Source organism: Propithecus coquereli, unplaced genomic scaffold, assembly GCF_000956105.1.
Source record: "Propithecus coquereli isolate 6110/MARCELLA unplaced genomic scaffold, Pcoq_1.0 Scaffold10, whole genome shotgun sequence".
Classification (NCBI taxonomy): Eukaryota; Metazoa; Chordata; class Mammalia; order Primates; family Indriidae; genus Propithecus; species Propithecus coquereli.
In genome coordinates, this window is record NW_012133858.1 from 5,912,576 (window position 1) to 5,939,302 (window position 26,727).

The following is a 26,727-nucleotide window of genomic DNA, read 5'->3' on the forward strand; positions in this document are numbered from 1 at the left end:
TGTGTAGAGATAAGAGGCGCATTAAAATACTTTCATCTCCCTGTAGTCCTTCATCAAATTGGGGCCCCAAACTGTGTAAAAATACAGATTTTGGAACCCCACAGACCTGCCTTAGATCCTGGCTCTGTGTCCTAATTACAGAGTTTCAGTACCATAGGGTTTTTGGTGCATATATTGAATAAAGATGTACGGACACCGAGGTTTTTAGGCCCCTGTGCTTCACCCATGGCGGTGTGATGTATCAGAACACCCAAGAGCAGAGTGGCATTGGATCTGCCTCCATCACCACCCCTTTCATTGCACATGAGTGAGATCCCCTCTTCCCCAAACGTGCACACCACAATGATGTTTTCTTGCCACAGCTTCTAGCATCTCTCCTAAGATGGGGGCTTTATTAGAAAATCCACTTCTTGCACTATGACATAAAGAAGTTCTTCATTTGTCTTAGGATGTTGATGTGACAATTTTTGCAATAGCAAACAAGAAGACGGGCAGTAGCATTGTTTCCAATAGGGGAATGATTGTGGCATAGTTTTACTGTGGAGTAGCATGCAGCCATCTAAAACAAACAAGAAAGAAAATACAAACATGGGAAGATCCCCCACTTGTTAAGTGGGAAAAAAATCCATATAGAACCATTCAACTAATATGTAGTATGAACAGCTTTGTGCAAGAACAAACTGCGTGTCTGTGTAGGTGAATACATTGAAAATGGTCTGAGATGCATACCAAGCAGCTGTGGTTACTTTTAGGTAGGAGACTGGACTTGGGGTATGGATGTGGGGACTTGGAAAAAAGTTAGAGAGAGCTGGACTCTTTACCATATCATCTTCTAAGGTATTGTATGAAATTTCATAAGCATGCATTTATGTATGATATCCTTTTTAAAGTAATATATTCATATGTAGCAGATAATTTGGAAAATGTAGAAAAAAGTAAGGAAAAGATATAACCTATAATCCTAGGGACCTTGACTTCAGTTACTTTATATTATATATATTTTAGCACAGTTCAGTATTTAGAAATATACTATGGTTTAGTTTTTATACTCAACATTGTATCCTGCTTTTTTCACTTAATGTTAGCTAAGCATTTCCCTACAGTTTTACAAATTTATAGTCTCTCATGCAACCTTTAAATATTTATTGTAAATTCACACACTTTAAGGCTCTAGAATAGATGGTAGGTTTTTTTCAAGGGCCACGAGGAATAGGTACCTGGAGACTGAGCCCTCACCTGTCTGCCCAGTAAGAGTGGCAGTAAGAGGGCAGCTGAGCTGAGAGCGAGTACCCAAAGAGTAGTTGCTGGAAGACAGCAGAAACCATACATTGCCCTGCCACCCTTCTTGCCTTCTCTCCTGATAATCATGGACCCTATGTTCTCCCCAGCTCAGGTTCTACCTCTGGCTTCTGGAAGCTGCCTTCTCTGCTGCGGGCCTGCCTGAGAGTTGGGGCCAAAGGACAAGATTCGAAATCGTTACCCTCCCCTGCAGTAATGGGGCTATCTGAAAGTCTGCCTAGAATACATGTTAGAATCTTAGGTATCTCCAGGGGTTAAAGGTGAAAGGGCTGGTAGAGATGATCTAGAGTTGTTCTCCCATTTGATAGATTAGTAAATTGAAACTCAGCAAGATTGGGTTTTATCTAAGATCACGCAGCAAGTTGGCAGTAAAGCTAGAAACCACACTTGGGGTTCTTGGTCTGGCCCAGTGCTCTTTTTTCTGTACTATACTCACCTTTTAGGGTATCGGGAGCCTGAGGTCTAGCCTAGCACTGAAGGTACCATGAAAGGCACCTAGGCAGCGTTCAGGCAGTCTGGCGCCCTGAGGCTTAGCCAAAGGGTCAGTGGGCTGAAGAGGGTCATCTGGGCTTGAGTTTTAGTTCATTCCTACAGTAATACCCTGCTTTACACATGTATGCACACACGCTAAGATTCAGTAAATGTTCTAAAGTGTTAAAGGTCTACAAGATAGTAGGACTACAGAAACTTTTTGTTTTCTTCAATTTTTTTCCTGTAACGACTATGTATTACTTTTGAAATCTTGACCTTTTATTAAGTCCTCCTGCTTATCTAAGTATTTTTTTTTCTTTTATTTATTTATTTTTTAAATGTCCTTTTTTTTATTTCAGAATATTATGGGGGTACAAACGTTTTGGTTACATATATTGCCTTTGCACCACCCAAGTTGGAGCTACAAGCATGCCCATCCCCCAGACATCATGCACCATACCCATTAGGTGTGGACCTACCCATACCCTCCTCCTCCCTCCCACCTGCCCGACGCCCCGTGAATGTTACTTCCATATGTGCACAGAAGTGTTGATCGATTAGTACCAATTTAATGGTGAGTATATGTGGTGCTTGTTTTTCCATTCTTGTGGCACTTCACTTAGAGGAATGAGGTCATAAAGTGCTTCCTAACTTTGGAGTAAGAAATGAATGGGAAATGTTATGAACCAGATAAATCCCCTCTCTCTTGTGAGCCTGAGAGTTTGGGGTCTCTGACCTTAGTTTGTGCCAGTCCTAAGTATGTCATGCAACTCATGTGTTCACACTTGTCATACACACCTGTGAGTGTAAAGTGTGTCTGCCCTAGGTAGGGTGCTTCTGCATCTGTGACAGATGAGGAGCAGCAGCTTATAGAAGAGAGTAGGGGGTAGCAAACTGCTTAGAGGAAGGACATGCATCGTCCCCTTCCCTCTGTCCTGTGAGGGAAAATGAGAACGGGAAGCCACTCCAGCCGATGACTCAAAGCACTGCAGTCTGATACTGAGGATAAGGGCTGGCTGTCTTGCAGGCCTGAGGTCCTATGGGCATTGCTGTATTACAACGCAATACTGTTTATATAGTCATTGTCGTCATTGCTGTTTATTGTCATATAATAACCTTTCACTGTTGCTTTAGGTAACTATTGTTATCTCAGAGGTGGGTAGTAGTTATCCTCATTTTATAGATGAGTAAACTAGGTTCAGAAAGGTTAAAAGGTAGAGGTGGAACTCAAATCCCAAGGTCACCTCACTCTACCACTTGATTTCTGTATTCATAAATGCACACATAAACAGGCACCTTGGCTTCCTTTTTATTCACTTAATATTTAGAACGTATTTATTGAGGACTTTCTATGAAATATTTTTTCCCCAACAAATGTTTGTTGAGTGTTTTAGTTCTGTGTCAAGCACTCTGCTAGGTGCTGGAAGCCCAATAGTGAACAAAAACGTGCAAAAATTCCCGGCCCTCAAGGAGCTTACATTTTATTGAGGGAAGTAGAAGAGACAGATAGCAAATTTTATAGTAGGTATTTTAAAACACAGTATATTATAGAAAAATTTGAGGTTCAGTAATGCCAACAGATCAGGAGATGATTGCCATTGAAACGATAGTTTATTACTCACAGTTCCCCAAGAGGAAGGGGCATGCCATGCCAGGCCACAGAAGAAACCACTGAGTTTGGCGGCAGGCAGAGAGAGAAAAGTAACTAGTGGACTGAAGTCTTTTAAGGGGTGAGGCAGTGTAAGCAGGTTTAGAATTGGCTAGTTTGAATAATTTCAGAGGGCTCTGGAGTATAAGGGGCTGTCCCTAATTGTCTGGTACCTGGCCCTGGGGTGATTAGGGCAGGTGGATATTGGCCCAAAAAGTGAGAGCCTGATAAGGTGGTTGAGGGTATGGGCCCTGGATTGGTGGGTTTGCATATGAAAGGCATGCCATGTCTCTAGGTAGTAGCTAACTCTAGGAGGGGCTATCCCTCCAGGATCAGCAAGGCCCCAGATATCAAACAGAAGAATATGGGAAATAAAAAGACATGGTTCATACAGTTGGCTAGAAGGTGGTAAGTGCTGCAGAGAAGGCAACAGGGAAAGGGAAACGGAGTGGCAGCGTGGAGCGGTGGATGTTGCAGTTCTAAATAGGGTAGTCAGGGAAGGCTGTGCTGGGAAGGCAGCATCTCGGTAACCACCTGCAAGAAGAGAGGGAATGAGCTCTGTGGGATCAGGGGAAGCACTTTCTAGATAGAGAGATAAGTATGACCAGAGGTGGGAGCATATCTCATTGATAATTTCACGTGTATCAATGTGCCTTAGACCAGAGAAGAAAGAATTGAGACATCAGGTGACATATCGGTGTCAGAACCACGAGCTGTTAGTGTGGAGGAATAGCATGGCCCTGTGTGTATGAGCTGAATATGGAATGTTTTATCCAGAGACTAGATATGTATATCCCGATCTTTCCTATTCATCTGTGTTTAGTAAGATATTTCTCCTGGCATCTTTTACTCCTCACTGGAAAACAAGATGATCCTTGGTGGAATGGTGATTCTAGTTCAGGAGAAATTTGTCTGGCTATACAGCATGGAGCAGTCAGAAATTAAAGATTGTCAATTAAAGTAAATCATATATCATCACCTGTGCTATATCTCGCCCTTTTAAAGCACTCTAATGGCTTCCCATTGCATTTGGATAAAGTTCCAACCACATGCTGTGGCCTGCAAGGCTCGGGGTCTAATCGCTGCCTACCTTTCCAGTTTCATCTCATGTCCCTCTACCCACCAACTGTGCTCCAGCCACAAGAACTTCCTTCAGCTAACTTGAATATCCTTAGGATTGATGCATAGTCTGTGTCCTTGGCAGAAAGCCCTGTCCCTACCTTTAGGTGGCAGGTTCCTTCCTGTCATTCAGGTCTCAACTTAAATGTCACTTCTAAGGGAGACTGTCATCTACTGTTCATCTCAAAGAATTCATCCAGGCCCTTTCCAGCCCGTTAGCCAGTTTAATTCTCTAAATACTATTCAACACTACTAGAAAATTTTCTTATTCATTTATTAGTTTATTATCTGATTGTACCCCACCCCAACTAGAATGACAACTTCCTAATGTAGGGACTTTGTCTCCTATACTGCGATAGCCCAGTGTCAGGAATAGCCCCTGGCACATAGAAGGCACTCAACAAAGATCTGTTGAATGAATGAATAATAACATAATATCTTCAAATATAAAATGTTATATAAATACAGGGCCCAGCACTCAAGTAATAATAGATCCGTTATAATGGGGAAGGGTCTAGGCAGGCTGCTGGGAAGGGGGCTGGAAATGGTCTAATTATATATTTCCTCTGCAAACAATATCTGCAGGAATATCTGTAGTGCCAGATGATATTCCTTCCCAATCATTGCCGATCAAGAAGCTGCAGATTCTAGCTATAGTAAAGAGGAGATGGGCTTGCCACCATTGGACATGTAAGGCAAAGTAGCAGCCCTTGGGCCTTTGGTCCAAGATGTATAGTGTTTGGTAGCAGAGTGGACCCTTTTTAACAAATATGAATATGGCCAGGCATGGTGGCTCACACCTGTAATCCTAGCACTTTGGGAGGCCAAGGTGGGAGTATTGCTTGAGGCCCGGAGTTGGAGACCAGCCTGAGCAAGAGTGAGATCCCATCTCTACAAAAAATAGAAAAATTAGCTGGGTATGGTGGCGCATGCCTATAGTCCCAGCTACTTGGGAGGCTAAGGCAGGAGGATCGCTTGAGCCCAAGAGTTTAAGGTTGCAGTGAGCTATGATGAGGCCACTGCACTCTAGCCCAGGTGACAGAGGCTCCGTCTCAAAAATACATATATATATGAATGTCTTTAACAGACTTACCTACACTCTCCATTTCGACATAGCCCATACCTCTCCTGATTGTCCCGTATCCAATTTCCCATGTTTACCTTAACTGTTGGTCCCTTAAGGCATCTGAGATTTGACCCTTGCCCTGGATGAGTATGTACCCCATTCCTTAGCAGCCTAGTGAGTACTTTGAATGTTTTTCCTGACTGAAGGAAATTTGAAATACTGCTAATAAGTCTCAGGAACCAGCTTATGGCTACAGGGCAAGGTGTCAACTTGTCTTACCTACCCCAAGGGCAGGGGATGCTTGCTAAAGGGAATTTCTGGTTCCAGTTCTGCAAATAAACTACACGTTATAATTGGAAAGTGACCTTTCCAGGCTCTTGTGGTATCTTTCAAATCCAACCTCTGCACCCAGCTCTTTTGGTGCCCAAGACTTATTATTTGTCGGAACAGTTAGGTAACCTAATTTGGTGCTTTCTAAACTAGAAGCCAGCATTTGAGCATCTAAGGTTCTCACTGATCTATTCTCTCCTCACCTCCTTGCCATTTGCCCCGCTTTAACACTTAGATTTGACCTATAAGACAGGAAGTGCCTCACTGTCCACCAGTATCCTAGAATTCTGTTTCCATTCTTCAGCCTGTGGCCTTCCCAGCTGTTTAGCTCCCATTCAAGACTCAAGGGCAACCAGTGTTCTTTGTCATGATGATCTTTCTGTATTTATTACTAACATTGCAAGTATTCTGACCCCAGCCTAGCTTTCATTTAGGAATGAGTGTTTCATGTGGGAAATTCAACTTGATGGATTTTTGTATGCCCACAAAGGCCAAAATCAACTTTAAATAGCACATTAAAGCACAACTGATAAAACTTTAACGAAATCTAGTTCTAGCCTTTAGCATAAGCACCACATTCATTGTACATTGCTTAGTCTGTTTTCAATGGCGTGGAAAATGCTTCTCCTCTCATATTTGTCATCAGGAAATTATTTCATGAATAGAATTGTATATTTTACGTAGGAAGTATGTTCAAATATTATTGGCAGTTAATTTGTCATGTATATGCCCAAGGTTAGGCAAGCCAAAATTGTATCATAATTTTAAAACACCAGAACTAAATGAGTATACAGTTTTACTTTGGTGGATAAAACATTTTGGCAGTGACAGACACCATGGAGTCAAAGCTATATTTATTACTGTAGTCAAATCAGAATTGATATTGCATGCCTCCTAATACGATGCATCATTTTGAGGGGTGTTCCTACCAAAAATGCACACCCTGAATTTAATCATAAGGAAACATCTGGCAAACCCAAATTGTGGGACTCTACAAAATGGCTACCCTGTATTCATAAAAGATGTGCAGGCCGGGCGTGGTGGCTCACACCTTTAATCCTAGCAGTCTGGGAGGCCGAGGCGGGCGGATCACTTGAGCTCAGGAGTTCGAGACCAGCCTGAGCAAGAGTGAGACCCCCGTCTCTACTAAAAATAAAAAGAAATTAGCTGGATAACTAAAAATATATAGAGAAAAAATTAGCCAGGCATGGTGGCACATGCCTGTAGTCCCAGCTATTTGGGGAGGCTGAGGCAGGAGGATCGCTTGAGCCCAGGAGTTTGCGGTTGCTGTGAGCTAGGCTGACGCCACGGCACTCTAGCTCAGGCAATAGAGTGAGACTCTGTCTCAAAAAAAAAAAAAAAAGTGCAAATCATGAAAGACATGATCTTTTTAATAAAGGACATTATTGGAATAATTGGCAACATTTGAATAGAGTATCAATGTTAAATTTCAGATTTGCTTATACTACTGTGGTTATGTAAGGGAATGTTCTTGTTTTAAGGAAACATACATGAAAGTATTTGGGGATAAAAGGGACTCTTCTCTGTCACTAATTCTCAGTTCAGAAAGAGAAGGAGAGAAAAAAGCAAGTGGTAAAATGTTAACGTTTGGGGATTCTGGGTAAAGGGTATATAGGAATTCTTTGTATTAGTCTTGTAACTTTTCTCTAAATCTGAAACTTCGTCAAAATAAAAAGTTTTAGAGAAGAGATGGCCATGGGATCACACCTGTGAATCCTGTCCCCAGGTGGGCCAGGCAGGAGGTTTTCCTAGGCACATGTACCCTTGGTGTGGACTCTGCTCCGGGAGCAATGAGGCCAGCGAGGAGAACCACAGGGGCACTTTGACATGAAGAGCGCAATTGAGAACTGTAGAATGAGACATTGAGCTTGTCAGTCTTGTTTATCTGCTGCCTTTTCCTCAGATAGTGAGGACCTGCTTGAGAAAAGCAGATTAAAACTGCAGAGTCTCACATCACGTGAAGTCCAAGAGACTCTAAACCTTCATGCTTTCTTTCTCATCCCACACACTAAAAATGCACTTTACCCAAAAAGGACACTAAAAACAAGCAGTCCTTGACCTCCAGCCACCTGTTACTTTCTCCAGATATGAAGTTTCCTCCTCTTTCTTCTTCCCTCAGGTTCCCCAGGAGAATTTCCATTGCAGCATTTCCAGTTAAGTAGCACTTAATTACAGTCTTAAGCCTTCCAGAGTCACCCTGCTTAACTCTTCCCCTCAGCTCTCTTGTTAAGGTTACTGGTGGAGGGGACGTTGTGAGTTGAATGCAGGTCAGGCTCCCACTGGCTGCTGGGTAGACTTGGATGTGATAACATAGAAGCCGAAAATAACTGGACTGGACTGTAACTCATCTCCTACTTTGGCATTTGTAACAGGTTTTGAGTTTGACTGACTACCCTGCTGTCAGGATACCAGGCCCAGGAGTCTGAGTCACCTTTAATATTCCAGACTTAGATGAAATAATAGTCGAGATCAGTGAAGTTTGGTAAATGCTGTATGTTTCCTTTGGGCTCATCATCTACACTAGCATATTAAAGGTTCTGAGAAGTCTTGCAGTAAAGAAACAGGTAACTTTGTTTAACCCATCTTAGTTGCCTGGGCAACACTTAGAGCATCTTAAGGAACACAGGAAACACTAGCCTAAATTGATATTCAGCGTGCTTAGTTTAAGAGATGAGTATATTTACTTTTTCTTAGAGGTCTCTGGACTTAAAAATACTCAGACACCAATGATTTATCTTCTGGGTTTTTTTGTTTTGTTTTGTTTTTTGTTTTTTTGTCCTTAGCTATCTGTCACTAGCCATTTAATGGCCAAAGAATTTGTGCTAGGGACACAAAGATGGAGGATACCTCCATCCCCAAGGCCTTTCCTTAGGGAGGTAGAATATATGAACAGGCATTTGTCTGTGCCAAATGAATGGTACAAAAGGCACTCTCAGAGAAAAAGAAGAACATGCTGGGCTTAGTTGTCGCTTCAGACAGCAGAGAGGCAGAAATGTGTATGAGCAATGAGGAATGCATAGTGGTTGGTGCAGTGAACCGAACAAGTAGACTAAAGTGAAGGGTTCATTTAGAATAGTGGTTTCCAAACTTTGGCATACATCAAAATTACTTGGAGGGTTTATTAAAACACAAGGTGCTGAGCCACCACATAGCTTCTGATCCACAAACTCTGGAGTAGGGCCCCAAAATTTGCATTTCCAACAAGTTCCCAGATGATACTGATATTGCTAGCCTAGGGACTAGGCTAGCAGTTTGAGTTTGAAAACCTCAAATTATCAGAGTGGAGGCTCAGAGAGCTAGCAAGGTGAGCTCAGGCCTGACTGTGAAGCAGCTTAAATAGCAGGCTGACAAATTAGATTTTATTGGTCAAGTTTTGAACTGTGGCTTGAACAAAGTGATACACTTGCTCTGGTAGAAGGAGGTGCGTCAAATGGATAAGACAAAAAGACTGGATGCAGAGAGACCAGTTTGGAGGCTGTTACATAGTTACAGCTAGTAGATTTATAATATGTGAATTAGGGCAGTCACAGTGGGAATAGAAAGAAAATATCAGTTCAGAAATCTTTGTGAATGAAAAATCTACTGGTAGGAGAGAGCTAAAAGCTGCCTTGGCCGTTGTGTGAGTCTTCAGTTATATACAGTTACTTGTGTAATGCTAATTTGAATCCTTGTGATTATTAGTAGAGTTGAACTCGTTTATGTTCATACCATCTAAAAAGAAAAAGGGGAAATGTTACTCTGTTAGTTAATGGGGTGAACAGTGATTTAGGGAGCTCGTTTAGGGCTTGTGTGAAGGCCTAGGATACACAGTGGACTCAGGAATGGACCTATTTTATAAGGAAATTTGGCTTACCTGCCAGGGATGGTGCTTGCGGGGACTGGATGTGGGAAATAAAGCCATAAGAGGACTGAATTTGGCGGGTGCCACATGTTACAGTTATATGACCTTGCTTGTGCTCATGATATATTTATAGACAAATGCAGATTTCAGGCAATCTCAATTCCTACTTATTCACTAATTCTTATTGCCCTACCATCTGAAAATAGAAACCATTTCTTGTTTGTTTTTAAATACATTTTATTGTGTATATTTAAGGTATACGACATGATATAGGATACATATATATATAGTAAAAAGGTTACTATGGTGAAGGAAATGAACATATCCATCATCTCACATAGTTACCCCGTGTGTGTGTGTGTGTGTGTGTATGTGTGTGTGTGTAGACATACGTATCAGTTTCTTTATCCTTTGGTCTGTTGATGGACACTTAGATTGTTTCTGTATCTTGGTTATTGTAAATAATGTTGCCATGAACATGGGAATGCAGATATCTTTACAAGGTAGTGATTTCATTTCCTTTGAGCATACACCAAGAAGAGGGATTGCTGGGTCATATGGCAGTTCATTTTTAATTTCTTTAGGAACCTTCATACTGTTTTCCATAATGGCTGCACCAATCTACATTCCCACCAACAATGTACGGGGTGCCCTTTTCTCCACTCCTTCACCAACATTAGTTATCACTTGACTTGTTGGTATTATCATAGCCATCCTAATCAGTGTAAGGTGATATCTCATGGTGAGGGGTTTTTGGTACAATTTTTTACAATAACCATTTTAGGTTTTGTACTAATATGGTATATCCTTTCTTTAGTCTGAATATGTGAAGTTTCACCATATTTTTTGGTGGTTATGTTTTGAACAGTTCAGAAGTCTTTTGGGAAAGTTTTCTACTCCCCACTTTGGAAGAAAAGTGTGTTTCCTCTAGGAGAATGAGATGAGTGTGTGGATTAAAATAATATCTAGAATATTTACTGTTAGAAGAGCAGCTGATCTACTTTCATGGACTTTTGCCCAATCTCATTTGTCAAGCTTCAGAATCCACCACTGGTGGATTATAGAGAGAATTTTCTAGTCCTTAATTTCCAAAGACAACTAGATGGGTAGTTACTCAAGTGAGTCAGGATGGCAATATAGCACAGCAATAGCCTTGTGCTTTTAAAACCTGCTTATCTGGGTACAAGACCTGGGGTTTGGTACCCTCTGAGGGCTCTCCTCCCTCTGTCTCTGGCTCAGAGAGAAGACTATACAGGGTAAACTGAGGCCAAGGAGATCCTGAGGACAGGCAGTTTGGAACTTTATCATTTAACCCTCTGCTTCCAGTGACATCCTGATGAGAGTGAACGCATGAGCCTGGGAGGGGGTTTGGGGGATGGCACTGAAGGAGCCTGCAGTAGTTGAGGGAGATCTGGACTGAATTAGAACAGAATTCTGGAGAATTCATCCCTACTAAAGTCAGAGGTGCTGACTTTTCACCCTATGGAGATATTTTTGTCTGTTGGAGATCATCCTCTTAAGGGCTGGTGTCCTAATACACTCTGAAGATGAAAAGGATTCTTGTCCTGTGCGAACGCCACTGGATTTGGAATCATTTCTGTGGCTCAGATCTCTGTGCACATTCTGCCAGGACAGGAACTGAAGTATAAGGAAAAGAAGGGGGCCAGTTAGTAGAAATGAACTAAGAGATAGCCCAATACCAAGGGCTTTTAAGGTTCAGAGTGGCCCTTGTTTTTGTACTTTTAGTTTAATGGGAAAAATAGATGCTGATGTTCTAAATCCATAAAGATTTAGTTGTACAAAATTTGTAAAAACACGTAAAGTTAAGTCTGAGTAAATATAAAGTGATATAAAGGATGATAGGTTGGTAAAGGACTCATTGGAGTCCTAAACAAGGCATAAAAGCTATGGCATAATAAGCAGGAGGAAGAGGCTTGCACTATGCAAGACTTGAGTATGACTAAGAGATGGGAGAAGGAATATTCTGAGCCAAGATGTGTCTGCCAAGCCTAGTCTAAAGTTGTGGCAAGGGCAACAAGTTTCCTAGTGTCAGGAAACAGGGTTTCTCACCCTCCCCCATTTCCTATTGTCACCATAGCAGCTTTCTTTATTCTCCAGCACCAAGTGGCCCGGGCACCAAGACGGCCAACCAGATAGTTTGCTGCAAAGCCATTTGTGCCAGGAACTGGTGGTGCATGGCCTCCGGACCTCAGCTGAATATGCAACCTGGAGCTTGTATTCTGCTAAGGGACCTTTCAGAGTATTGCCGTACACCATGCGGGCCATGTTAATACTAACTGTGGGTCTTATGCTGTCAATGATTACAAACAAACACTGACTTATCTATTTATTACCCAGAAAATTTTCTCCCTTGGCCTCCTCATCATATGCCCTTCTCTAGATGTGTGATTTCCAGTGTGGAAAAAAAATGTATATATGATACTTCTATAATTTTTATATTAAGCAAATTATTTCCAGAAATCCAAAGAAAACAGGAATGTTTGAGTATGTAATCTCTGCAGACAGATGTATTGAAGTGCATTGGCATTATGCAGTTCAAGCCATGGAAAGCAATAAGGATGAGTTTGCAATTATTCCTGTGTCTTGGAGCCAAAGTGAGACAAAAGAAAAGGAGGTTAAAGGACTCATCTGTAAGTTGCTAGTGGATATTAAAAATCTTTGTGATTTCTTCTGATTGCAGCCATCGGAGTCAGTTTCCAATATAGTATTATGATGAATACCAGGGGGACATTTATAGACCCATTGGCCATCTAGATAAAATGAGTATAGTTAATATGGAACAACTAGACCTCATATATTTTAGCAATTACATAATATATTAGGCAGAAGACATGCCTTTGGAGTGTGATCGAATACCATCACTGAACTGCAGAAGAATAGATTGAAAATGGGTTTTCTATTTTTGCGTTGTGATACTCAAGCCAGCGTAGAACATGGAGGGCCAGCTTAGTTATGTATCTGGGTCACTCACAGTCACTGAAGCCTCGGATCCCACCTGCACATGTGCAAACTCTCTGGAGTCCCAGTCTAGCCCCTTCAAGGACACTGCTCCTGGTCTTTGGGGATACTAAACCCTAGGAACCCACAAAACTAATAGAACTGTCTTCTCTTTCTGTTTTGAAGGTGTAGTCCTCCTTTGCTTTCAACTCACTTCAGGGTCAGTAGAAATAAGGCTAAATCAGTATTTTGTGATTAGAAAAATAGTGGATGACGGTCCTATGGATGCAGCCATAAAGCATTTGCCAGATCCTAAATTTACACTCTTCGATGACTCTGCACAATGAATTCTGCTTTCAGAATAGTTTTACAAATTTTACAGTAGACCTAAAACGGTAGAAGTATTTTTTTTAGGTGTGACATAAAAGTGAAATAAGTATGGGTTGAAACTTTTAAACAGGAAATTAAATTCTAAGTAAGTTAGATATTACAGATTGCTAGTATATTCAGTTACTACTCATGTTTGTATAGGTATCTTCCATTTGGTTGCTAATAAAAGGCTACCCAAGCCAAAGAAGAACAATGTTTGACATAGACAATGGACTGGTTAGGATGTGCTTAGTGAGCAAACTCTCCTAGGCTTTATTCCAATTTCCATCTTCAGTTGAAGCAGACAGCACTCATCTCCTGTGCTGCTTGGGAACATGCTACATTTGTCCCCCCATCTCCGTGTTTTTGCTTTTTGTAGATTCAGTTACCCACTGTCAACTATGGTCCAAAAATATTAAATGGAAAATTCCAGAAATAATTCATGAGTTTTAAATTGTGCGCTATTCTGAGTACTGTGATGAAATCTAGCAGTGTCCCACTCCGTCCCACTCGGGACGTGAAGCATCCCTTTGTCCAGCATGTCTGTGCTGTATACGCTGTCTGTCCATTAGTCACTTAGTAGCTGTCCCGGTTGTCAGATCGACTGTCATAATATCACAGAGCTTGTGTTCAGGTAACTATTATTTTACTTAATGATGCCCCAAAGCACAAGAGTAGTCATACTGCCATATTGTTATAATTGTCCTATTTTATTATTATTTATTGTTAATCTCTTACTATGCCCAATTCATAAATTAAGCTTTATTGTAGGTGTGTATGTGTATAGGAAAAAACATCGTATATATAGGGTTTGGCTCTATCTGCAGTTTTAGGCATTATCTGGGATCTTGGAAAGTAACCCCCACAGATGGGGGAACAACTGTACTGTGGTTAAAGTACCTGAAATCATGGAGTCTTTGCCCCAAGGCTTAGGCTAATAGCATCAATATGTTTATTAGATCCCCAGAATGATATCTGAGACCCTAATATCAACAATTATTCCATTGCCTAGTCATAAAATCCACCAGAAACGCCCATTCTGCAGATAACCCTTTAGATAAGAAGGCATGCGTCATCACCAAGGGATAACCTGTGCTGCTTTAACTTCCAGATGGTGAAGGAGGAGGCAATTGCCTGGTAGCCAAAGGATGTGGCCACCTTTTCCTAGGAAGAGATTTCACACTTTGGTCTTCGGAGTGGTTAAGAGCTAGCTATCATTACTCCCTGGGGGGGTGTGGCGGGTGGGGATGACACAAGGTGGCAGTTGGTTGCATTAAGTTTTCCTTTGCTTTCTTGAGACATAGAACTTTCAAGTTAAAAAATGCCCTTAAAGTATGTAGTCTGGCCTGTAGAAGAACACACAGATGGAATGAAGGAACATACAGAATAAAATCAGTCATCAAATTAGGGGAGGTTTTAATGATTTTACTGATTTTTTTTTTCACTTAAATGCTTAGATGGTGCTTCCTGTGGGTCTAGACACTGTTCTAGCACTTTACAAATACTAACTCCTTAATCCTGGTAGCAACCTTATGAAGTAGTTTCTAATATTACCTACTAATGAGGAAAACAAGAGGTTGAATAACTGACCCAGAGTCACACAGCTGCCCAGTGGTAGGGCCAGGCAATTCCACCTTGAGATTAGTGCTTTAGAGTTGAGAGCAGTGCTACTTACTCAATGTGTGATCTGCATACAGAGAAGGTTTACGAACTGTTTGTGTCCATCCCACAGTGATATAAGCACAGAAAATGAGAGTGTTTTATAGAATCTTTTTATAGCAATTTGACATTTCCACAGCATCCAAGAGTGTGACTTTGTGTTTTGTAAAAGTGAGGTCCAAACACATTAGAAGTAAGTAAAATGAGTTCTTTACCACAGATGATTTGGGATGCACTGGCCTAGAATTCTCACATATATGCAAATAGACCTGTACAATGTATATATACATACACACACATACATATATCCCCATATATCCAAATGTTCATCGTTAGGAAAACGTATTACAAATATCATGATATATCCTGTGAAAGAATACTATTCAACAGTTAAAATGAGTGAACTAGATCTACATGTATAAACATGAATAAATCTCAAATGATTTTGAATAAATGAGCAAGTTGCAAAATGATACCTACATTATGATAATTGCATATAATAGAAAACATAAGATAATACTATATTTGCATATAAAGTAAATGTCTAACAACATGGATAAGAAAGATGCACAACAACTTCAGAAGAGAATTTAACTCTGGGAAGGGCGAGTGAGGAGTAGGATTGCAAATGCGAAAAAAAAAAAAGGTTTCAACTATATCTATAATCCTTTACTTTTTATTTTCCCTCGTTTTTCAGCCCAAATCCCAGGATGAATATAATCCTTTACTTTTTAAGAAACTAAAGCAAATATGGAAAAAATGTTTATACTTATCATATATAGGTGGTGGGTACATGGATGTCAAATTTTTCCTATATTCTGTATTTTAAAAATATTTCATAGTAAAATTAATCTCAGAAAATGATGTTTTTTTAAATTCTAGAAAGCAGATTGTACATACCAGAACATTAGGGCATCTTTACTACTTGCAGTGTCCAGGGATACATTTCTCTTCCCATTTACTTAAAACCAGTTATTGGTCTTAAGGGCAGTTTCTGAGCCTCGGGGCTAAAGAGAATGTGCTGGTTCGGAGGCTGGGAGTAGGCGGAGGGATGCCGACTACTAGTTTTGTTACTAGTTTGTGACAGGGGCGGTCCCACGTGTAAACCTTCATTGCCTTATTTATCAAATTAGTGAGGTAAACTCTGAGACTGTTTTCAGCAGAAATTTTGTAATTTATGTAAATTTATATTTGAAATGTCAAATAGACTAGCAATGTGATGCTCCTTTTTTCAATAATGGTAAAGGCTAAAGGAATACATGGAATGAACATAGATGCAGAAATAAGATTAAGTATATGTGCAGTGGGATCAGATCCGGGTTTAAGTCTTGCCTCTGCCACTTACTGTAAACCCCAGTTTCCTGAAACACTGTCATTTTCTGTTTCCTAAGATGGGAATCATAATAAATAATACCTACCTGGACTTGGGATGATTTGATGGCAGAACAGTATTGTGGTTGTTGTTCCAAATCAGTCACTTAACTGTTATATCTGGAAAGATATTGAATTATATTGCTTCCAACACTTGCATTCCCATTCCTTGGGCCATGGTTGAATAGCTCCAATTGTTACATAGAATAAACTTAAAAAAACAAAATTAAGAACACTCTTGATTAAAAAATTTGTACTTTGTACTCTTGCCATTAATTTGTACAGAAAGCACAAAAGCAGAACCAGATGACAACAGGGGAAAAGGAATGGTCATTCAAAATTTGCATTTGTGAGTCTCAAAACCAGACTTGATTTGCCGTGGAACAGAAATCTTGGACAGTCATCTATCTGTCTTACCTCAAAACAGTTAAGGCCCAGTTAAAGTGGCCAGGCCTCTAGTACTGCTGACATAATACAAGCTGATAAATCTAAGTTTTGGAGGCTTGAATTCAGTAGAGCCCCATGGTGTCACAGGGGCCTGGTGAATGAAAAGCCACTGTCAGCTTATCGACAGAAAGATAGCAGAGAGGCCCTACCAGTGCTCTGGAGATGTTTATCACCCAGGCCTTAGAGAACAGGAGTTTGACCCATACCAAACACTTCAGAAATAATGTCAACACACCCAAGACCACAGCCAGCAAGGAATTTTCTGAGATAAGATTACAACATTGTCCTTAAAGGGATGCCAACCAAGTCAGTCGATCTCTACATATTCCCTGAGCAGAGCAACCCTGTAGGTATCCTTCATACCAGGGAATTTTCAGAGCTCAATTTTTGTGCTTATAAATTCAAATATTCTGCTGTTGTTTTCCGAAATATTCACAAAACTCTAGCAACATCTCAGAAAGTCCCAGCAGGGTTAAGACTCAGGAAGCCTAAGCTTGGTGCTCATAAGATCTGCCAGTTGTAGAAGCTAGAGACAGCTCTCTATTGACAAGAGCATTCATTTACCCTTTTTTCAGGATTTTATTTCTTCTCTATTAGCTGTGTATAAACCAGAGGGCCTCCCAGGCCAGATTAGACCTGTAGTCTAGGGCAAAGTCATTGTAGGAAAAGGTGACTCAGTCTTCAAGTAGGTGTGAAAAGCCACTGTAATAGTTTGTTTAAATTTACCTAGTCCTGTGTTTGGTGTAAGTATCAGTATGCAAACTGGTGCTATCAGGGGAACCTCTGGGGGAGGGGAGGAGATAGACTGGTCAGGTGTTTTCCAGTTTTCCTGCCTTTCTGCCTTTGGTCCTGCTGTCTTCCCCTTGTGGAATTCCTTCCCTCTTCTCTTCTATTCAGATATATCTCCTCCATTAAACCTTTCCAGACCAATCCCACCTACTCTGATCTGACCCTCCTCTAAACTCCTCTAGAGGCCATACCAGCCCTCTGGCAATTAATCACATACTGCCTTGTGAATTTATCTTTATTTTGCTAGCTCTGTCTTGCTCTTTCATTCTCTCTCTCTCTCCTATCATGTGTGAATGTCTATGTGTAGCTAGATAAGAGGTCTATAAAAATATTAGTAAAATCTCGGCCGGCCCGGTGGCTCATGCCTGTAATCCTAGCACTCTGGGAGGCCGAGGCGGGTGGATCGTTTGAGCTCAGGAGTTCGAGACCAGCCTGAGCAAGAGCGAGACCCCGTCTCTACTAAAAATAGAAAGAAATTGGCCAAACAACTAAAAATAGAAAAAATTAGCCGGGCATGGTGGCACGTGCGTGTAGTCCCAGCTACCTGGGAAGGCTGAGGCAGGAGGATCGCTTGAGCCCAGGAGTTTGAGGTTGCTGTGAGCTAGGCTGACGCCACAGAACTCTAGCCCAGGCAAGAGAGGAGACTCTGTCTGAAAAAAAAAAAAATTAGTAAAATCTGTTATATATCTTTAGAACGGACTACCTGATATGTGCTCCATGATATAGTTATTATTTAGTAATTCTTGCTCAGGAATTACTAAATATTTGCATGCTGAGGCTCCTGTGTTGCTTTTGGAAGCCTTGGGACCCTACCTTTCTCAGCACTGATAGAAAGAACCAAGAACAACATCCCTAAGCAATAGGAGCTAGGAAGACATCTGAAGTGGGCTTAAAGGGCTTTCTTTTGAATAACTCAAAGCTATTCTATAATGCCAAGGTAGGTGGATTCTAATGCTGATCTCCTTAGTGTTTTGTTTTGTTTTGAGATAGGGTCTCATTCTGTCACCCAGACTGGAGTGCAGTGGTGCAATCATAGTTCACTGTAGCCTTGAACTCCTGGGCTGTAGGGGTTCTCCCACCTCAGCCTCTCATGTAGCTGGGACTACAAGCATGTACCACCATGCTTGGCCAATTTTTCTATTTTTTGTAGAGACCTGTCTCACTATGTTGCCCAGGCTGGTCTCAAACTCCTGGCCTGAAGTGATCCTCCCACCTCAGCCTCCCAAAGTGCTAGGATTACAGGAATGAGCCACTGTACCCAGCCTCCTCAGAGTTTAATGAGTATTCAGACAGCAAGGATTTGGGGCAAATTAAATAAGGCTGCCTGATGTGCTTTTCCTGCATGCCCACACCCGCCACGTGCCTTTCCTAGCCCCTCTATTCTACCACGACAGTGCGGCTTCCCCACACTTGCTCTTCCTCCAGCCTCCTCGTTAGCCCCACATTCAGAGGGAGCCTGGAGAACTGGGTGTGGCACAGACACTAAAGGCCGGGTAGTATATTTTAGTGCTCAAGTCTGTCTGTCTGGAGTTCAGATCTCACTCTGCCCCTGTGAGCTGTGTGTCCTTAGGCAAACTGACTAGTTTCTTTAAGTCTGTAGTTTCGTCTTCTGTAAAACGAGGATAATAATAGAACCTACCTCAAGGAGTTGTCCTGAGAGTGAAATAAGGTAGCCCGTGTCAAATGCTTAGGCTCTTGCAGGTACATTATAACACTGAAAACCGTCAATAAATGGCATACAGCTTCCACACAATATGCTGATTTCTCCCATTTAAAAACAAAACAGACTCTCTTGACCCCAAATGCTCTCTTTTCTCTATACTCTTTGTCTTGCTACCGTTCTCTTGCACCCGCTCTAATCAGGCTCTGGCCCCCTCCATTCCACAGCAGCTGCTTTTTTCAAAGTCACCAATGACTTCCATGCTGCTAAGTTTAAGACTTAATTCTTAGGTCAACCCTCTTGACCTACCAAGCTGCATTTGACACAGCTGATCTCTCCCTCCTCCATGAGACATTTTCTTCATGCAGCCTCCAGGACACCCCACTCACCTGGTTTTCTTCCTGCCTCAATGGCTACTTCCTTGTCTTCTCATCGCTCTCCTTCTGGCTTAGTCCTTAGACTTCTTTATCCAAAGCCCCTTGGTGATCTCACCCAGCCTCCTGGCCTCCAGCACTGACACTGTGCTGACAACTCCCCACTTATCTCCAGCGCACCAGCACTTTCTGCCCTGGGTTCCAGACTTGATAGCAGCTATTCAGCTATTGAACTTCTCCACTCAGAGATCTAATGGGCATCCCAAAGATGTCTAAAACTGAACTCCTACCTTCCCTCCCCCAATCCTGCCCTTCCCATAGTCCTCTGCATCCCAGGAACTCCATCCTAATGGTTCAGGCCAAAGACCTGAGTAACCCCTGACTCCTCTTTCTTCATATCCCATGCATAGTCTGTCAGCAAATCCTATTGGCCTATCATCAAAACATATCAAGAATCTGATCACTTCTAGCAACCACTAGTACCACCTGCTCTAAGCCACCAACATCCCTCACTTGGAATTGTGCAGTAGCCTCCTAACCAGTCTTCCATGTCCATTTGCCCTCAACGTAGAAATCAGAATAACCCTCTAAAGCATAAATCAGGTCATGTCACTGGCTCAGAGTCTTCCGATGGGCTTTCACTCCAAGTAAAAGCCAAAGGCATAACACGGGCCCACCATGCCTTGGATGGCCCAGCCCGTGGCTGCTTTTCCGACTCCTCTCTTCCTGCTCTTCCCCTGGCTTACGCCACTCACGCCCCACCAGGCACACCCTGGGTCTTGCCTCAGGACTTCTGTGCTTGCTCCTCTTCTGCCCTCCTGGAATGCCCTTGGCCAGAGGGCCGCACGGTTCACCCCTCACCACTGTTGGGGCTTTGCTCAAATGTCGTGTCATGAGCCCGTCCCTGACCAGCTGTTTAATTTGCACCCCTGTTACCACCCCAGCATTCCCTAATTCCTTTCCCTACTTTATTTTTTGACATAGCACTTCTTACCATCTGTCATACTTTTCATTTTACTTATTTTGCTATCGCGATAGTGTATTATATGTGTTTCCCACCAGAACATAAAGTCCATGTAGGCAGGGGTCTTTGCCTTCTGTGCACCCCTGTATCCACAGCACCTGGAATGGTGCCCACACATTAAAAACTGAGCGAGCGTTGGCTGTTACTGATGTTCTGGAGGCTTCTCTTGGCCGGGGTCTGCGGCTGGCCATGACATTCTGCCTGTGTCCCAGCTTTCTGAGGATGGAGCTGTCTTACACCCAGGTTGGCAGCCTGCCTTAGCTGCCTCTGACGTGGCCGTGTCTGTCTGTTCTTTTTCCTCAGATGCGTACTCTCATTCGTCAAGTGAAAACGGAGGCAAATCCGAGTCAGTGGCCAACCTGCAGGCCCAGCCCTCCCTGAACTCCATCCACAGTTCCCCCGGTCCCAAGCGCTCCACCAACACGCTTAAGAAGTGGCTGACGAGTCCTGTGCGTCGGCTCAACAGTGGGAAAGCAGATGGGAACATCAAAAAGCAGAAGAAAGTACGTGATGGTCGGAAGAGCTTCGACCTGGGATCTCCCAAGCCTGGGGATGAGACGACCCCTCAGGGAGACAGCGCTGATGAGGTACTTCCACACGGGCCGGAGGGGACCCTGCCACGCCTCCTTCCACTGCTCGGTAAACTAGGCATCTCTAGTCCCCAGCAGTGGTCATCCTGCGCCTGAGTGATTTGAGTTCCTTTTATCCTCAAGACCTTGCCCAGTTTCATTGGTAACAAATTCAGAGACTGACTGGCTCTAGGACATCCAGCAGACAGAAACCATTTGCCAGATTTGGAGATAGGAGCCTGGGCCGGAGGGCAGTCAGTTGGTCGCTGGTTCCCTGCCTCTACTGAGGACCACATCACAACTGGCTAGACCTGTTCAGGGTAAAGAAAATAGAAGACTATGCTGGGGCATTATAGTTGTTTACAAGAATCTTGGGTGGTGCCATTTATAAAAAGGAGCAGACAAGTCCAGGTTGCCCCAGAGAACTATGATCAACAGACAAGGTTACTATAGGCAAGGTTTCAACTTAAAGCAGAATTTTAATGGGGGGTTAACCAGCAATGAAAAGGGCCTTCACGAGAACTAATGGTCACCCATACTGCAAGGGTTGAGAGTCCGTGCCACCTCACATCACAGTCAGAGAGATCCCTGTGTTAGCTGAGAGGCTAGGCTGGGTGACCTCTGAAGTCTCGTACAAAGCTGTGATTCCGTATTCAAAATATAGTGGGTATGTTTCGGTTGAGGAAATGAGATACCTATTTTGTCTGGCAAACTAACTTATTGTAATCACTGATGTGGCTAAGAAATTCTTCCTGATGTGTAACCAGATTCCCTCTTCTTGTAATTTTATGCTATCTGCCGTTTCTCGCTCTGGAAATGGCAATAGAGCCTGGTGACATTTGGATCGGTGTTTAATAGCCCTACAAAAATTTAAAAGTTAGGTTCTCTCTGACTACTCCCAGCTTTCTCTTTTCCTTTCTAATCAATAAGATAGTTTTTGTTGTTTTGGTGTGCATGTGTGTGCGTGTGTGTGCGTATGTGTGTGTGGGTGTTCATTCCCCATTTGGTCCTCACTCTCCTTTGAGATGAGCAGGTGTATCCATATATAGAGGAGGAACCTGCAGCTGATAAGATAGAGGTGTGTGGAGAGGAACCCTCCTCTTATACATTGTTTCTTTAAAATGTCAAGTCCTGAACCATTGGCATTTTTAGCTTTGTGAAACGGTAACTAATGCTGCTCTTTTGTTCTAGAAGAGCAAGAAAGGTTGGGGTGAGGATGAGCCAGACGAAGAGTCACACACACCCCTCCCTCCGCCTATGAAGATTTTTGACAACGACCCCACACAGGACGAAATGGTAGAGCATCTTTACTTTCTTATCTGAAAGAACAGTGTGTCATGCAAGTGATTTTGTGTTGTGTGTGTGTTGGGGATAGTAATGCTCTTTCTCCTTTGGTACCTCTTACCCCACATGAATCCATGATAACACAGATTCTGTCTGTATTTGGTAGGTGTCCCCTCCCCCAATCCTGGAGGCGTGACTTCATTTTGGGCAGTGCCTGGGGTGTGTGTAGAATTCTCAAAGTGGGAACCTGCCTGGTCTCCTGTTGATAAAGGGTAATGGCTCTGTCTTTGGAAGCAGCAGGTCCTAAAAAGAACTATTTTAGGATCTGCTATTTTATAAAATCTGATATTTTATATCAAAAAGGAATCTGCAGTGGTTCTAGGTTGCAACCATCTTATTGTACCTGACTGTACAACCTACATTTTAGTCATTTTCCCTATACTCAACTCTAAAATCTAAATAATGGTAACTTTTAGTCAAGCCCAGCACTGTTAAAATTTTGCAGTCATAGCATGAGGGATGGAGATGCTGCTAAGGGGAGGTTGTTGCCAAAGGTGGGCAAACCTGATATGCCAAGTTGCCCAACTTTGCTTTGCAGAACTCCCTGGCTCACTGGCACACAGAGGCTCACTGGTATCTGAAATGTCAGTGTCCACTGTGCCCGTAATCACCTTGATTGTCCCAGCTGTTCTGGAGCAAAGGCTTAGGTTGGATGTGCTTCCAGGTACTGACCTGAAGCTTGGGGCTGCTTTGTGTTCTCCGCCACTTACTTTCCTCACAGCCATGCTTTCGCTTTGTTCTGTGTGTATGTGTGTGTCCTTCCTTCTCTCTGGACATTGAAGTGGTAGTTTCGGCTTTTGATTGCATGGTACTTGCCATTTGCTTTTCAGAGTGTCATTTTCGTTGTGTCGCGGTGGCGGCAGTGGTGACAGTGGTCACCGGCCTAGCTGTCCTCCAGGCTCTCCCTGTGCTCCCTGGTGCTCTGCCTGCTAGAGGGGCAGCCTCCTTCAAGGTGGGCCCAGCAGGTGCAGGCCGGAAACAAACCTTTATGATACCACCTAGGATGCAATTCAAAAAGTACTGACTGCAGATGTGTCTGCTTTTCTGGTGATTCAAAAAGTGCTGTCTGCAGATATATCAGCTTTTCTGGTGATATCTCAGTTCTTATTTTAATTCTCTCTGCTTTGCATTTAAATTGTTAACCCACAGACATTGATAGAGTCTTTCTCTGTGCTGGGCAAGTCTAGCGGCAGGCTAATGACTGAGATCTGGCAACTGCGTGCCCCCTCCGCCCCGTTGTGGCCCCTCCCGAGGTGATGTTGGTGGCCCCCATCGCCGGGGCCAGCTCTCTGACTCTGGACTGTTGGGAGGAAACGTAGTAGGAGGCCTGGCATGTGCCCATCCTGGATTCCTGAGGCAGAAATGCCTGTGCTTCACCTTGAGATGGCAGAGAGAAGCAGCCTCTGCGTTCCCGAGGCCTACCGTCACGCAGTGTTTTATAAACAGTGACCGCGCACGGGGGAGCGGTGGCCCGTGGCCCTCATGGCCCTCCCCACAGAGGGTCCAGCGGGCATAAGATAAGCAAAGGTCACGAACCCTCTCCCTCTAATTCCCTCAAACACAGCTTGTTTGGGGGAAATGGACATTATGTTGTTTCTAGATAATTTTTAACTGAGAATGCTGACTTACCCCAGACACTCATGTAGCCCTTTTCTTAGCTAGAAATAGGGCAGATGCCAACAACCTCTTCTTAGACACATTCACTCTCCTCAGTCCTGCTTATTTGATTTCTGTACATTTCGTTTTTCTGGAATATTTGGGAGTGGTGTGAGCCTCAGAACTTCTAGCAAATATAGTTGGATATATTAAAACAATTTTTAGGCCGGGTGCGGTGGCTCACGCCTGTAATCCTAGCTCTCTAGGAGGCCGAGGTGGGCGGATTGTTTGAGCTCAGGAGTTCGAAACCAGCCTGAGCAAGAGCGAGACCCCGTCTCTACTAAAAATAGAAAGAAATTAATCGGACAACTAAAAATACATAGAAAAAATTAGCCGGGCATGGTGGCGCATGCCTGTAGTCCCTGCTAGTCGGGAGGCTGAGGCAGAAGGATTGCTTGAGCCCAGGAGTTCGAGGTTGCTGTGAGCTAGGCTGACGCCACGGCACTCGCTCTAGCCAGGGCAACAGAGTGAGACTCTGTCTCAAAAAAAAAAAAAACAATTTTTTTGACAGTGTAAAAGGAGTTTTTGAAGGTTTACCCATTGTGATGTATGATTATTTTAATTCTCCATGTTTCCTTCTGGTCTTTGTTCATATGCATGTATGACATGTTCACTGTTTTATTTACTACCATTTCCTGAAGTCTTATTAATTTTAGCTTTGTAACTATAATTTTAACAGCTGGAGAATATTTTACTTATTTGATGTTCCATTCTTTGCTTCACCAGCCCCTGACTGGGACATCTAAGGGGGTGTTTCCAGTCTTTGCCACTCTGGATAATACTACTGTGGACAAATCGCTGTGCACAGAGCGCATTTGTTCTTTTGACTTCTGTCCTTGGAATAAGTTTCCAAGAGTAGGATCACTAGAACAAAAAGATGATAACTTGATTTTCCACATAGACTTAAGTTATTTCCTGCATTCCCCAGGAGAGGAAAAATATATTGCTATATCTTTCTTAATTACAATTATTTCCCCCCATCTCAGAAGCAAAGACTTAATGTAACTCTTAGATTAGACAAGAGGCTTCGTTTTTGAAACTCTTCCCCTAACCTAAGGGACAAACTTGAAGTCAGAGCAAGGCCAGGACATTCAACCTCTACGCCCACAGTCGTTGCTGCTGGAGCCCGAAGGAGGCTGTGGCCTGGCCCTGGGAACACCACTGCCCTATGCTGCGATAAGGCTGGGGTAAAAGTGCACACATGCTTTGCAAGGTTAACCATTTCTCCCCCAATTTCTTCTCGGGTAGAGGAAGGAGGGAAAAACAATCCAAAAACCACCGTCCCTCAGGGAGCAGGACCCGCCAAACCACTGACGAAACTGCCACATGGACAAGTCCTTATTGCTGGTGCAGGGGTGGGGAGGAGGGGCCCGGGGAGGTTGCGCAGCAGAGCCTCCTTCACTGTGGCTGCCGGGCTCGTGACACGCGGCTCCTGCCAGAGCCCTTTATCACTTCCTAGTGTTCCAGTTCGGGGGCCTTCCCAGAGCCAGCTATGTTTTTTGGAGGGGTAGGGGTGCGTGTGTGTGTGCATATTTGTGTGTATGTGTGTGTGTGAGAGAGAGAGAGAAGGGGAAGGAGAGAGAGAGGGGGAGGGAGAGGATATGTGGGGGGGTGTCCAACTCACTGGTCTCTAAGGGCCCTGCCCCTAGCATTTTTGCTGGACACACAGTAAAGTTCTGTATCTAAGGCTGTGAAAGCAAGGACTATTTCTCTTCTTTGGACACACCTAAAGCTAGGTTTATTGACTCCTGCATACCCTGGAACAGCAATAGGTGGCTGTGTAGTGGCCAAAGTCTTGTTTGCCCTCAAAGCAGTCACCCCCCACCCACCCGACTGCTGTCAGTAGGTGCAGCCCTTGCCTGTTGGCCACCCAGGAGCTCTATGACCCCTCCTCTCAGCTCTTTCGGAGGCCTACGGAGACCCTAGTCCCAACCATGCTTTGCTGGCCAGAATTCCTGACAAGGGGTTGGGCAGGCCTGTCCCACACCGACGCTACCCCCACCTCCCTCTGTCATCTCTTCCCACTAAACTTAGAGCTTTGCTTCCCTCACCTGCCTCAAGCTTTTGTCTATTTTGCTTCCTAATCACTGTTCCTCATTCCTAGCTAATCTGCTTTTCCTTTGCTGCTCAATGTCTTGCAGTCCTCCTCTTTGCTAGCAGCCCGGCAGGCTTCCACAGAAGTACCTACTGCTGCAGACCTTGTCAGTGCAATAGAAAAGTTGGTGAAAAGCAAGCTGGTAAGTGGGGGTCCTGGAGACAGTTCTGTGTGTGTCTCACCTCCATGCGGCTCCCAAGGCCTTGCATCTGTCTGCCTAGTTCTCTTTGGACCTATCCTCGTGCCTTCTGTGCGGTTGTTTCCAGCTAATGATGGTTTCTAAACAGCCGTGCCCCCAAGTCCTCTCTGGCATTGTTTGGGAATGGGCATGGGAAATTAACAGGCCATTCAGGAGTTGTGATGTTGATACAAGGTGAAAAGTGCCCAAGACAAACTAGCCTCACTGTAAGCCTAATCCACCTGCCCACACGCAGGTGGCTTCCAGTCTGTGACTGGGGTGTATCTGGTTAGCACTGAAGCTAGTGTACTGTGCCGCTGAGACACAGAACACAGATTGGATCTTTGAAAACACCAGGAAATTTTATTTGGGAACTTCGGGTAGCCTGCTGGCTTGCAAAGTCTTGGAAAAGTGGCTGTGTCCTGGCCAGGCTGTGTCC

General features: G+C 43.4%; 1 protein-coding gene across 1 annotated transcript in view; it reads left to right on the forward strand.

Annotated features, from left to right (window-relative positions):
* Positions 1–26,727, forward strand: part of KALRN (kalirin, RhoGEF kinase) — a 583,131-nt gene that overhangs the window by 489,569 nt on the left and 66,835 nt on the right. The window contains exons 34-36 of the mRNA XM_012639639.1: positions 20,750–21,033; positions 22,207–22,311; positions 26,157–26,252. Coding sequence (XP_012495093.1) covers positions 20,750–21,033; positions 22,207–22,311; positions 26,157–26,252 — 485 coding nt within the window. The remainder of the gene's footprint in view (positions 1–20,749; positions 21,034–22,206; positions 22,312–26,156; positions 26,253–26,727) is intronic.